Source organism: Gastrolobium bilobum, unplaced genomic scaffold (assembly GCF_033153095.1).
Source record: "Gastrolobium bilobum isolate Gb01-03AN ecotype WA unplaced genomic scaffold, APGP_CSIRO_Gbil_v1 utg11839, whole genome shotgun sequence".
In the NCBI taxonomy this organism is placed as follows: Eukaryota; Viridiplantae; Streptophyta; class Magnoliopsida; order Fabales; family Fabaceae; genus Gastrolobium; species Gastrolobium bilobum.
In genome coordinates, this window is record NW_026897141.1 from 94,315 (window position 1) to 109,039 (window position 14,725).

General features: G+C 31.5%; 1 protein-coding gene across 1 annotated transcript; it reads left to right on the forward strand.

The window, feature by feature from the left end:
* Positions 1-874: 874 nt before the first annotated feature.
* On the forward strand, positions 875-5,135 carry LOC133304472 (aspartate carbamoyltransferase 3, chloroplastic). Its single transcript, XM_061504514.1, has 6 exons — positions 875-902; positions 1,068-1,631; positions 1,713-1,852; positions 3,659-3,832; positions 4,571-4,807; positions 4,902-5,135. Exons 2-6 carry the CDS (start codon positions 1,085-1,087, stop codon positions 5,007-5,009), a joined length of 1,206 nt encoding a protein of 401 aa, XP_061360498.1. The 5' UTR covers positions 875-902; positions 1,068-1,084; the 3' UTR covers positions 5,010-5,135.
* Positions 5,136-14,725: the final 9,590 nt, after the last annotated feature.

Here is a 14,725-nt window from a genome sequence, read left to right on the forward strand (position 1 = left end):
GAAGAACCTTGGGATACACTACCCCAAAAGCTAGCTCAAAGGGTGGGAGTGCCCAAGGCATTATAAACCTCACATTAGTTGCCCATACAACCAATGTAGGACTATATTTCTCAACACGCCCCTCACACGAGAGCTCACTGGGCTTGAAGGGTGGACAACATACAAGCCCACCTACATGCGGAAATTCCACTACAAAGAAAGTGGGAGCGGTGAGATTTCAAACGCTCTGATACCATGTAAAGAACCTTGGGATACACCACCCCAAACGCTAGCTCAAAGGGTGAGAGTGCCCAAGGTCTTATAAACTTCACATTAGTTGCTCATACAACCAATGTGGGACTATATATCTCAACATGTAAAGAACCTTGGGATACACCACCCCAAAAGCTAGCTCAAAGGGTGAGAGTGCCCAAGGTCTTATAAACTTCACATTAGTTGCTCATACAACCAATGTGAGACTATATATCTCAACACGCCCCCTCACACGAGAGCCCATTGGGCTTGAAGAGTGGACAATGCAACAGGCCCAGCCTACCTGTGCTAAGAAACGCCACAAGAGAAAGTGGGGGCGGCGAGGCTCTGATACCATGTGAAGAACCTTGGGATACACCACCCTAAAAGCTAGCTCAAAGGGTGAGAGTGCCCAAGGTCTTATAAACTTCACATTAGTTGCTCATACAACCAATGTGGGAATATATATCTCAACAGTTTTACTGTGCCTACATTCTGAAAACTTTCTTTCTCTTTAGTCATTGTCATTCTAGCCGTTTTAATTATTAGTTTTAATTTATTTATATGTTATGTTGGATTATTGAGATTTTAAAATCGAAGTTTAGGTCTACCAAAAAAAAAATAAAAAAAATCGAAGTTTAGAGTTTCCTTTCTCTGATTATGTTGTGCTGGTTGGTTATTTTCCAGAGATTTGTTATCTTTCCTCTTCTGCTAGACTTTTATATTATAAATTGTTTATCCTGAAGATTTTAATTGATATTTTTGTGCCTATTGAGGTATAACTGGTTTGGCAAACAATAATTATTTAGTCAACTAATGATTTTTTGCTTGTTTAGGGTTAGTTTTATCTGCAATGGCTGCTTCATCTTCTCTTTTCTCCTGCTCAATGCATAGGGAGGTGCATGCTCTGAAGATATCAAAATGCCCTAGAGATTTTGTCTGCTGTGATAGCAAAATCCCCTATATGGAACCTGGTTATTTAAAATCAATATGCTGTCCTAATTCAAGAATTTTAAGCATGAATAAGTCATCAAAATGGGAACAGATGAGAAAAATCCGGCAAAGAGATGGAATCCATTGCCGTGCTTTGGAAACTGAACGTGCACCTTCCTTTTCAGTTGGGCAGAAATTTCAACTTGATGATGTTATTGAAGCTCAACAGTTTGATAGAGATATTCTGAAAGCCATTTTTGAAGTTGCAAGGGATATGGAGAACGTTGAAAAGAATTCTCCTGATAGCCAGCTTTTAAAGGGTTATCTTATGGCTACCCTATTTTATGAGCCCTCTACTAGAACTAGACTTTCATTTGAGTCTGCCATGAGAAGACTAGGTGGAGAGGTTTTAACAACTGAAAATGCTAGAGAATTTTCATCTGCAGCTAAAGGAGAGACACTTGAAGGTGAATTCCTTCCCTTGACTTCCTTTTTCAAGTTTTTTGTGGATTTTTTCCCTGAAGGTTCTCTTGGTAGTTTGCTTGCAGATACAATAAGAACAGTTGAGGGTTATTCTGATATAGTTGTGATGCGACACTTTGAAAGTGGTGCGGCCAGAAGAGCTGCAGCTATAGCTGGCATTCCAATAATCAATGCAGGGGATGGTCCTGGACAACATCCAACCCAGGTATGCATGATATGCCATGGTGGATTAGTTTATTTTGGGGAAACAATCACTTTTTTTGGTAACTTCCTGAAAGAGCTATTAAGGATGCCTTTCTTTTTTGTTTAAAATAAAAGGTTGGTGAATAGGTACTGGAGGTGTATGATTGGCTCTTTCTGAATGAGTTACCTTAGAAGATAGAGTGTGAATCTCAGGTTCTAATTCTAGTTTTTACTTTTGGAATTCATACTGAAAAGGAATATAGGAAGTAGAAAATAACCTTTATACACAATCCTATTTTAAGATAAAATACCCTCTTCAATTTATACACTTTTTGACTGACTCTCAAAAATGACTAATTACCCGGTATGAAACTTAAGTTCAGTTTGATAAGTGAGATATGTACACAGAGAACATGGAGTGGCTCAAAAGCCAAAAGCAAACGGAAAATTATTTGCTTTGCTATATACTTATCAACCAAAAGGCAAAAACAAACAAAATTGTTCTTGGGTCTTCTGTTATCCTCTAATGCATTCACTTATTTGGATTCAAATTCCTAAAATACCCAATGTACCTAAGAAAGTGTGATGAAGACTGTTGTTCTTTTCTCCATATTGCTGCAGAGAGAATATCTGTGAGCTACTTCCAGAGAATACCCTTGAAGAGTGACTAGATTTTTGTGCTTGATATGAGAATGTAGCCTTCTCTACCCACATGGATTCCTGCTCAGTTGTAAGCACTCTCATGGCCACATTAGAATCAACCCCCATACAAGTGAACCACAATTAGTCTTCATGTGTGTTTGGATTAATTTATTTTGTGTTCAAAATAGCTTATAATCAAAATCATATTGAGAAAACTTTTGAAAAAAGTGATTATTCCATAAAATTTGAACAAATCCAAAAGCACATGTCTCCATAAGCATTAAGCTTTTAGATTCAAATTGAAATTATATTTCAACGCCATATAAACTCAGTACACTGCAGGAGAGGAATGAAAATAACCTGGTAGACAAGGCCAAAACTGCCTTCTCCAACCTTGCTCAAGAATTGAAAACCACATATACCAAATTTCAATGTGTTGTAAGAGAAACATGAAAGTTGCATCATTTTCTACCTGGGGGTCATCTTTAAGTAATCACAGAAGGCTAACCAAAATTTGGTATCAACATGATGAAAACCAAAATAAAATACCATGAAATGAAAAAATTGAATGATAGAACATGATTTTTGTTTATGCGACGCTTGGCTTTTTGCTTCCAATCTCTTTTGTAAACTATTCAATGACAATGGGTCTGCAATGCATGCTGCCTCCAATTGCATTTAATCATCTCCCTATCATTGTTTTTTAACTTAGTCAGATGTTTGTGTTATTCATTGTTAAATTCAGGGATAAAGGGAATATTTCCATTAACATAATTAGTAGTCAACTTAGTCAATTGGGGTGGGCTGTAATATTGAGAGAAACATATGGTGGAGTGTCATAGTATTAGTATGATATCTCAAGGGAGGTGAGTCTAAATGTAATGTGCCCTATTTTTTATATAGAGGACTGAAATGTCAGCTTGAACTCATATCTTGAGTGGATCTTAACTTTGTACCTATTATGAACTTACCACCTGCAATGGTTTTAAGTACCTTTTGTTTATACTTCTACAGATTCTGTGTTCATTTTTTTTTAGCATTTTATTTTTATCTTTGTAAAGCTGGAAAATATTTCTAGATGCACATTCAAGGTCTTGTATTATTTTGTGACAGACTGAGTAATTGAAGTACTCCTTCTATAATAAGTTGAGTTCAAAGCTTTGCTACTTTTTTAAACTCTACTCAGGCACTTTTAGATGTGTATACCATCGATAGAGAGATTGGAAAGCTTGATGGTATAAAAGTTGGGCTTGTGGGAGACCTTGCTAATGGGAGGACAGTTCGTTCATTGGCATACTTGCTTGCTAAGTACAAGGATGTGAAGATTTATTTTGTCTCTCCAAATGTGGTTAAAATGAAGGTAATTGTTGAACATTCTGATTTTTATGGCTTTTTGACCCTTCTGATGCAGAATCCAAACATTTTACCGGATTAATTCTGTTGGCAAACTATTTACCAATCTAATGTGAATAAAACATGCATGGGAAGTGTAAGCGTTTAAGTATCGCATCACCCCATGCTAGACTTGTACAAAAGCCAAAACGCATCTGCCTCGTCTCGTGCTCTGCAAAATGTGCATGGGGTGCCTTGTACGCACACTGTGCATCTTGCATTATGCTGATTTTTGCACAATTTGCACATGGAGGTGATCAATGACTTAAACGCGCACACTCCCCATACGCGTTTCACTCGCATTAGATTGGTAAATAGTTTGACAAAAGAATTAAATCGGTAAAATGTGTGTTTTTGCATTAGAAGGGTCAAAAAGCTGATTTTCACTCATCATGACCAGATAATATGTTTGAGAGGTGTGTGCTTCATATGGGGAATGAAAATTGGTATATAGAAAATGAAGAGAGATAAAATGGCAATGTGTTTGAATATCATGTATCTCCAAACACATATCCATATTCCATTTCTCCACTTTCCACCTTCCTATTTTCATTCCCAAGAAGCTGTCGAAATAGGAACAGGGGAAAAAAAATCACAAAGTATTCTGACACATATTAGTCTAGATATATTGCCATTTTTAACCTTTCCATTTGTATATCTAGGAAGCAAAACCTTGGTCTCTCACTAATGATATTTACATTTATAGGCTGATATAAAAGACTATTTGACATCAAAGGGAGTGGATTGGGAAGAAAGTGCTGATTTAGTGGAAGTGGCCTCCGAGTGTGATGTGGTTTATCAAACTCGCATTCAAAAAGAAAGATTTGGGGACAAAATTGACCTTTATGAAGAGGCTAGAGGCAAGTATATTGTGAATCAGGATATTCTCAAGGTGATGCAGAGACATGCAGTGGTTATGCATCCTCTTCCAAGACTTGATGAAGTAAGCATGCTATATCAAATGTGGTGAGGATACCCTCTAGGAGCATAAGCATTGAGTTTACATGATTTACAAAATTGGTCTTGATTTCATGCAGATCACAGTGGATGTTGATGCTGATCCAAGGGCTGCTTATTTCAGGCAAGCCAAATATGGTCTATACATTCGGATGGCTCTTTTGAAACTATTGCTTGTTGGGTGGTAAAACCTGCATTCTTCTTCAAAAATGTATGGAAGATGCTGAACATCATTTGCTTTTTGTTGTCAATTGTCATGTCCTTTATTTTGGATTTTCTCCTTTTGTTTTTCGTTATTCTTTCTAATCTTATAATGGGTGTTAGAAATTTAGTAAAGAAATTTAAATTTCACGTTTTTGACAGCTTACTACTAATTTTACTTTTTGATATCCACTGTAAGATACAATTCTGCCCCTGCAAAAGTTAAATTATTATTGTTTGTTTTTTTTTTGTTTTTTTGACAAAAAAGTGAAAATCGTTGTTAATTGAAGTAGGATATTCTTACTATCAAATGTTCCCTACTATTAATCTACTATCACTCTAATATAACTATGTACTCTCGGGAGTATATTAAAAGTTTTTTTTTTCTCTCTTCGTAAACTTTTTAGAGATTGTCGGCTGAAAAGTAGTAGTAGATTGGTAGTAGAAATATTTGGCACTAAGAATATCCTATTTTTTTGTTAATTATTATGGTTTAAAATTTCTTAGAAACTATAGTGTCACAAATTCACAAATTACAATATTTGGTGAACATGGGAGGATAACATACATGAATGTGAGTTTAATTATCTATTACTGTTATTTAAAATACACAACAGATGTAATGAATATGCAACTGTACGTCCTGTCATTCTAACATTTAGACTTAAACATGGGTGCAGATCAGGAGATTGTAACATGGGTGCAATTCGCACATAAATATGAATACCTTGTACATAATAGGAATAACTATTCTTGTGGAACATTCTACTAACACGACTTATTTAATATATGGGTTGACAGCGTGTAAATAATTCATTAATTTTACTTTTTGAATAAAAATTATTTAAATAAATTCAAGTTAATAAATAAAAGTGGTGTAAGTGAGAATAAATATGTAATTGTTTCATTTAAACAAATCAATTGTGGATCGACTCAAACAGGAATAGGGATTGACATGAACATAAAAATTCCATCTTGTATTTAGGATGTGTTGTTGACATGTCATGTTAAAAATGGTCGCCTCTAATTTACCTCTAATTTTGAATCTTCTATATGCATTAAAAACGAAAAAGTTAAATAAAAGAACATAAAAAATAGTCTCAAAGCTCAGTAAGACGGAACCCTTGTCTGAAGAAGGGTAAGCATTAACCCAATAGGTAAGAAGTGAATGGCTAACGTTGGCTGTTGACATTTGACAATTCTGCCATCATAATTGACTAAGGATCTAGAGATTAAAAGTCATAAGTGATAGGTCAATTTGAACAGTATGATCCCCTGCAACCTTGAAAAAGCTACAATGTCAATCAATGTTAATAAAATCGGACCAGTCAAACTTGACTTGAAAACTAGCCCATCAATCAGTTCGGTTCAAGTATTGAATTGTTTATGAAATCAATCCAGTAGTAATGGGTACCAATTTTTTATCCTGAATTAGTAACTGCATTCAATCTCCTAAAAAATCCCAATTATTTTGAATTTTCTGGTAAACCAAACTTTTAAAATTAGATATTTTACTTTTGAAAAAAAAGCGGAGAATTGAGCCTAACTCATGGGAGTAAGTGACGCTACCACTTACCACTAGCCTACCTTCACTCGTTTGATAATATTAGGGGTGTTCATCAACCGATCCAAACCGATTCAAACCGCGATGACCGAACCGAAAAACCGATAACCGAATAAACCGAAAATCGAAAAATCAAAAACCGGAAAAAAACCGCAAATTTTAATTGGATTGGATCGGTTTTTGGATGGGTTGATGAAAACCGATCCAATATATTAATTTTCCTCTACCTACTTGGGTCTTTCCCTAATCATAGCCTAAAAATTTCTAAACCTAAAGACCCATTAACCCATCAACTAAACCCAAGAAAAAATCTAGTCACATCTCATCAACAAAAATTTATCTTTGTAGAGCTTCATATCTCATTGCCAAAAAAAAAACTATATTATAGTTTACTAATGCTTTTGTATTTCAATTTTTTTTTACAAAGCCAATATATACAAAAGATGTTATTTCCACAATAATAATGAAATAAATTTTAGGATTTTCAAAAAATCGAAAACCGATCCAATCCAAACCGAAAAAAATTGGATTGGATCGGATCGGATTTAAAAAAAATTCAAACCGAATGAATGAATATATGATCAAACCGAAGGGATTGGATCGGATAATTTTTACTTCCAAAACTGATCCAATCCAGACCGCGAACACCCCTAGATAATATGTATCACTGGATTATATTTAGTTGTTGTTTAAATTGTATTATTTAAAATATTTATTATATACATCTATTTGGGTCATACAATTTAATTAATAATCCACTAATTTAATATTCCGATCGAGTCGATGGCGGATTCAATAATGTCAATTATGAAATGAATTGTAAAATGAGTGAAGTTTGTAAGCAGCTTGCTCAAATGCAATATAATATTTTTCTGACGTTTTATGAACACCTAATCTACTCCAGAAAACTTCCTATCACTTGCATGCTTATTAATCAACTACAATTTGCTTTTAATTTTATTTTTTTTAGAAAAAACAAGTATAATGTTGCAAGATTTTTATGTTATGCTATAGAAACACGTGTTTCATTTTTTGTTTTTGTTTAAAATATGGGCCACACTGTTAACTGTGTCTGTTGGAAACAGAGGGAAAGTTTTGTTGTAGGACACTCATAAACTCTTTTTTTAATTATTTCTTTTAAATACTGGATCTTTTAATAAAATCTCATCAACTTAGTTAGCCATATGTTGTGCTTAAGTATAAGTTTTTAGCTCCAACAAATGCTTAAGGGGTTGATGAGCAATGGATATATATAGTACAGCGTTGTCCACGAAGATATTGGCTCCGTTCTTCTCAGCAACTCATTCTTATTATTGATTTGGTTTGAGAGTGTTATTAATAAAAGAGATTTATATTTCTCATGTAACATGAAAAATATAAAACTTCCTGCAAAGAAAAGAAATGGTGGGACTCATTTTTTTTTTTACAAAAAAGCCAAGCACAAAAATATTGAAGGGTCAGTGACGTTAGAAAACGTTTCTTCTGGTTGTTGTAGGAGAAATGTTTTTCCCTTAATAAAAAGGAGAACATATCCATTTTGTAGCTCACACTTTTACTTCTTCTTTTTTTTCTTTCTTTTTTTTAATATTTGGTGACTAAGTTATGAGTCAGGATTAGTGTTATAAAAATTAAAACCGATCCGGCCAGTTGACCCGTAAACCGGTTACTAAGTTATGAGTTAGGATCGTGTTATAACCGGTCTGGTTTAGGTATTGAACATGTCATGTATTCGATTTGGTATGAAACCCGGTCTTGAACCGGGTTAAATTTGCATCGATTTTGTGAAATTTTGGACAAAATACTTTAAAAATACCATAAATGAGATTTGAACCTAGACCATATAGATTATTACTTATAGCACTTAACACTAAATCAACTCTAATTTTAGCTAAAGTACTTTCAATTTTATATATTATATTTTATTATATATATTTAATTCATGTGATTAAATCAGTGATTCACTGGTTAAACCAGGGACCTATTAGCTCAGTATCCCAACCGAATCAATTACGGGTCCAAGTTTAATAACACTGGTTAGGATGGTATTAGGAAATTTTAGCCAACTAAGTAAAAGTTAATGATCACTATTACACATAGAGTATTAAAATTAAATCCTCTTATAGAATTAGTTTAATAATCTTCTAAATTATTTACGGAGGAAAGAAAGATGAAAAGGCACGTGAATCTAATATTTTTAGAAGTTTCCCTTTTAGTATTATTTCATCTTCAACGAATAATAATGACAATTATTATATCATCTTTTAGGAGGATTTAGCATATCTCTCATAATTTAAGGCGAATTACTTATACCATTTAATACTAGCTTTTATTTTATTTGACCTTATTTTAAATAGTTAAATGAACCATACGGAGATAAATAATAATAATAATTTAATGATTTACGTTTTCCCCTTTCTTCCTTAATTTTTTTTTTTTTGCTAAAAAAAACATGATTAAGTATATATCATTATCAACCCCTATTGCTTATCCTCATTTGTTTTTTTAGTTAAGATGGTAGGAATGATTCTTTGCCTTATTTCTTGGGTAAGTTTGTGTAATACCTCATATTTTTATTAACTTTAACCTTATGCCTTTCAGTTAATTTGAGGAACTCAAACTTTTAAGTTTCGAGGACGAAACTTCTTTTAAGGAGGGTAGAATGTAATACCCCATATTTTTATTAATAAAATAATAATAATAATAAATTAGTAGTAATAATATATATATATATATATATATATATATATATATATATATATTTGATGGTTATAGATAACAAATGATAATATAAACCTTACTTTTGATAAAATGATTTTGTACGATATAAATGGATTTTGATACTTTGTAATACTCTAAATTATTAATAATAAAATAATCTTAATATATATATATATAAAGATATTAGATGATAAATTATGATTAATTGATTTATTAATTGATGATTTATGTATTAATGTTGATTGGTAATGTTTGATTGATAATGATTGATTGGTAATGATTGATTGGTAATGTTGATTGGTAATTTGATTAGATATGATGACTCAATAATGAGTCAGCCTTGAATTAGCAAATAAGTTAGCTGTAATCTGAGTCATAAGAAATTAATAATAAAATAATGTATGAAGCCAATATCTGAGCCAGATACATCAATGAAGAATAAGGAAATAATTGCACGAAATCCATACTCAAGCCCAAAACTTCAACTATAAATAGAGGTCTAGCCTAACCAAACAAATTCACTCTTTAACATTTCTCCTCTACTACTCTCTATTCTCACTCCAAAAAGTTTATTTTAATTATATTCATTTTTTTATATTTTTCTGATTATCAACCGGGTTCTCTGCCCCAAATTATTCCATTTAGAAGTTAGCGAAAACGGAGACCAGTAATTCTAATCCCTAGAGAGTCATAGGTTATATTGATATGAAGTTTGGTATATGTAATCCTAATCTCTAGGTGCTCTTACGTTCGTTTTATATTAAATTTAGATTAATTATATGAATATTATTGAGAACATCGTTGGGTTTAATTTTTAGGTTAATTATACAATTATTTATATTTAGTATTTGATCTGGAAATTATGATAATTTATTTGTAAATTGTACTCTTGGATAATTGATTTAGAATTGTACTCTTGAATATTAGAAACTATAATTATGATATTCTTGAAAATTTGAATTTGGAAATTATACTTTTGATTAAATCGATATGTATATTATACTTGAGGAAATTTTTCAATTATGAGAATTGTTACATGATTGGATTGATTGTGTGTGATTGAAATAAATTAATAGTGGGAGGATAGCTATGGAATGGTACCTCCCAAAGTGATGAACACAACTTTTGGGCTTTATGCCTCCGATGTGAAACTGATGTGAAAAAGATTATATCCGTTCTTCCCAAAGTGGTGTCTGGCAGGGTTTCTCGGGATACTAGTAGCAACTTTGGGAAGATGTGTGCACACTAGGAAGATGTGAATTGATTATGGCCAATGTGATTTGTTTGTAACTGGCAGGGTTTCCCGGGTCACAGGGTAGACTGGCAGGGTTTCCCGGGTCTACCATGGTTCTCTTCCCACTAAGTACAATGAACTTAAACATGATTAATAATGAAATGTTATTTGATCTGATTATGATGAATGTCATTGAATTGTGAATATTACCATTTATGTAATATTATGATTAATGTTGTGCTGAATATGTTAGTTGATAATTGCCCTTTCTAAATGGACTAAATGGATTAAATAAAGATTAATATAATTAATAACAAGTTGATGTTTGATTTGAATTTTTGATTTATATTATTTTATTGGATTATTATGAGTTTTATTTATTTATTAATTTTTGTATATCGGATTTGGATTACCAGTTTTGCTGACTTTTGTGTTTGTTTGACTGCAATGATCCTGCGTGGCTGCGGGGGAGTAGAGTTCCTTTGAATCAAGTTACAAAGGATCGGGCTAGAAGTGGGCAGTGAGGATAACTACTCGGATATTTTTGTTAATCCTAAATTTTATGTATAAGACTTATTTTTGATTTTATTGTTATATTTATGAATGTAATAAAGAGCCTTGCACTTGTCCCTGTACAGGTGCAGCGGTAACATTTTCCCAAATTAGTTTTAGATTAGCTTCCGCAATAGATATAAGATCTTAATAAATAGTTAAATGTTATTTTTTTTTTTTGAAAATTTTCTCTATTATAGGAATATTTTATTGTTGTTAAAATTGTTAGAAATTTGGGGGTGTTACAAAATGGTATCAGAGCCCCTGGTTGAGGCTGGGGTTTGCTTTTGATACTGACTCGAGGGATCAAAGATCCTTGAGTTAAATAAATACAAAAAAAAAATAATAATAAAAAAAATTAGGAAATAAAATAATAGGACATAAGATAAATAAATAAATCGAGAGAGCTGGGTAGTGAAGGGTTATTTTTCTTGTCCTTTAAATATGATTTATTTCTTTGAAATTTTGATTATTATATGTTTGGAATTATTTTGTGATTTAAAATTATTATTGATATTATTCTTTAATTATTTTTTATACGCTATCTTTAGTAACTCGTTCTTATTTTTATAAAAGTAATTAGCTTTCTTTTATAGTTGTTCTTGAAGTGATAAATTTTTTTTCTAACAAATGAAAAATAATATATGAATAAAAATTTCTATTTATTTAAAGAAGATATTCAGTTTCGGAAAAAAAAATTTGGTTAAAGTTAACAATTTATTAATTTGTAGTGTTTTAAATTTATTATATTCTATATTTTCTTGTTTGCTTGGTTATGCATGACTCTTTGTTGTTTGCTTACTTTTTTTTAAGGGGGTTTCAAAAAAAATATATATATATTAAGTTTCGAGGACGAAACTTCTTTTAAGGAGGGTATAATGTAATACCCCATATTTTTATTAACTTTAACCTTATGCCTTTTAGTTAATTTGAGGAACTCAAACTTTTAAGTTTCGAGGACGAAACTTCTTTTAAGGAGGGTAGAATGTAATACCCTATATTTTTATTAATAAAATAATAATAATAATAAATTAATAATAATAATATAATAAATTAGTAGTAATAATATATATATTTATATATATATATATATATATATATATATATATATATTTGATGGTTATAGATAACAAATGATAATATAAACCTTACTTTTGATAAAATGATTTTGTGCGATATAAATGAATTTTGATACTTTGTAATACTCTAAATTATTAATAATAAAATAATCTTAATATATATATATATATATATATATATATATATATATATATATATATATATATATATATATATATAAAGATATTAGATGATAAATTATGATTAATTGATGATTTATGTATTAATGTTGATTGGTAATGTTTGATTGATAATGATTGATTAATAATGATTGATTGGTAATGTTCGATCGGTAATGATTGATTGGTAATGTTGATTGGTAATTTGATTAGATATGATGACTCAATAATGAGTCAGCCTTGCAAATAAGTTAGCTGTAATCTGAGCCATAAGAAATTAATAATAAAATAGTGTATGAAGCCAATATCTGAGCCAGATACATCAATGAAGAATAAGGAAATAATTGCACGAAATCCATACTCAAGCCCAAAACTTCAACTATAAATAGAGGTCTAGCCTAACCAAACCAATTCACTCTTTAACATTTCTCCTCTACTACTCTCTCTTCTCACTCCAAAAAGTTTATTTTAATTATATTCATTTTTTTTTATATTTTTCTGATTATCAACCGGGTTCTCTGCCCCAAATTATTCCCTTTAGAAGTTAGCGAAAACGGAGACCAGGTAATCCTAATCCCTAGAGAGTCATAGGTTATATTGATATGAAGTTTGGTATATGTAATCTTAATCTCTAGGTGCTCTTACGTTCGTTTTATATTAAATTTAGATTAATTATATGAATATTATTGAGAACATCGTTGGGTTTAATTTTTAGGTTAATTATACAATTATTTATATTTAGTATTTGATCTGGAAATTATGATAATTTATTTGTAAATTGTACTCTTGGATAATTGATTTAGAATTGTACTCTTGAATATTTGAAATTATAATTATGATATTCTTGAAAATTTGAATTTGGAAATTATACTTTTGATTAAATCGATATGTATATTATACTTGAGGAAATTTTTCAATTAGGAGAATTGTTACATGATTGGATTGATTGTGTGTGATTGAAATAAATTAATAGTGGGAGGATAGCTATAGGATGGTACCTCCCAAAGTGATGAACACAATCCGATGTGAAACTGATGTGAAAAAGATTATATCCGTTCTTCCCAAAGTGGTGTCTAGCAGGGTTTCCCGGGATACTAGTAGCAACTTTGGGAAGAGGTGTGCACACTAGGAAGATGTGAATTGATTATGGCCAATGTGATTTGTTTGTGACTGGCAGGGTTTCCCGGGTCACAGGGTAGACTGGCAGGGTTTCCCGGGTCTACCATGGTTCTCTTCCCACTAAGTACAATGAACTTAAACATGATTAATAATAAAATGTTATTTGATCTGATTATGATGAATGTCATTGAATTGTGAATATTACCATTTATGTAATATTATGATTAATGTTGTGCTGAATATGTTAGTTGATAATTGCCCTTTCTAAATGGATTAAATGGATTAAATAAAGATTAATATAATTAATAACAAGTTGATGTTTGATTTGAATTTTTGATTTATATTAGTTTATTGGATTATTATGAGTTTTATTTATTTATTTATTTTTGTATATCGGATTTGGATTGCCAGTTTTGCTGACTTTTGTGTTTGTTTGACTGCAATGATCCTGCGTGGCTGCGGGGGAGCAGAGTTCCTTTGAATCAAGTTACAAAGGATCGGGCTAGAAGTGGGCAGTGAGAATAACTACTCAGAGATTTTTTGCTAATCCTAAATATTATGTATAAGACATATTTTTGATTTTATTGTTATATTTATGAATGTAATAAAGAGCCTTGCACTTGTCCCTGTACAGGTGCGGCGGTAACATTTTTCCAAATTAGTTTTAGATTAGCTTCCGCAATAGATATAAGATCTTAATAAATAGTTAAATGTTATTTTTTTTTTGAAAATTTTCTCTATTATAGGAATATTTTATTGTTGTTAAAATTGTTAGAAATTTGGGGGTGTTACAGTTTGATTCCTTAGAATCACTTCGGTTGGGGCACTCGTGGAAACTGAGCTTTCACTATTACAAAGTGAGTAATGATAGGGAGGTCAAGATCACCCATATCCTTAATTATAATAAAAATGAAATAAAAAACTCGATTAAGTACCAATCTCTATTTGCTTATTCTCATTGGTCTCCAATTATGTTCATGTTTCTTGTGTGAGTTTGATTCCTTAATTAAGTATTTTGGTTGGCACACACGTTGAGATGAGAGGCTTTCACCATCATAGGGCAGTGTTGATGACTTTAGGACTTCTTGAATGAGGAAGCAAAGGTCAAGATCACCCATATCCTTTGTGAGGCCAATATGTGTGTTGGTTTTATGGCTCAAAATGGGTGCACTGAGCTAGTGACAATGCTTTACACTCTTATACATAGTGCCTTAGTTTATCTTTTAATTTCTCTTGCCAAATATAATGTTTAATGTTTGTTTGTATTATATTTTTGTA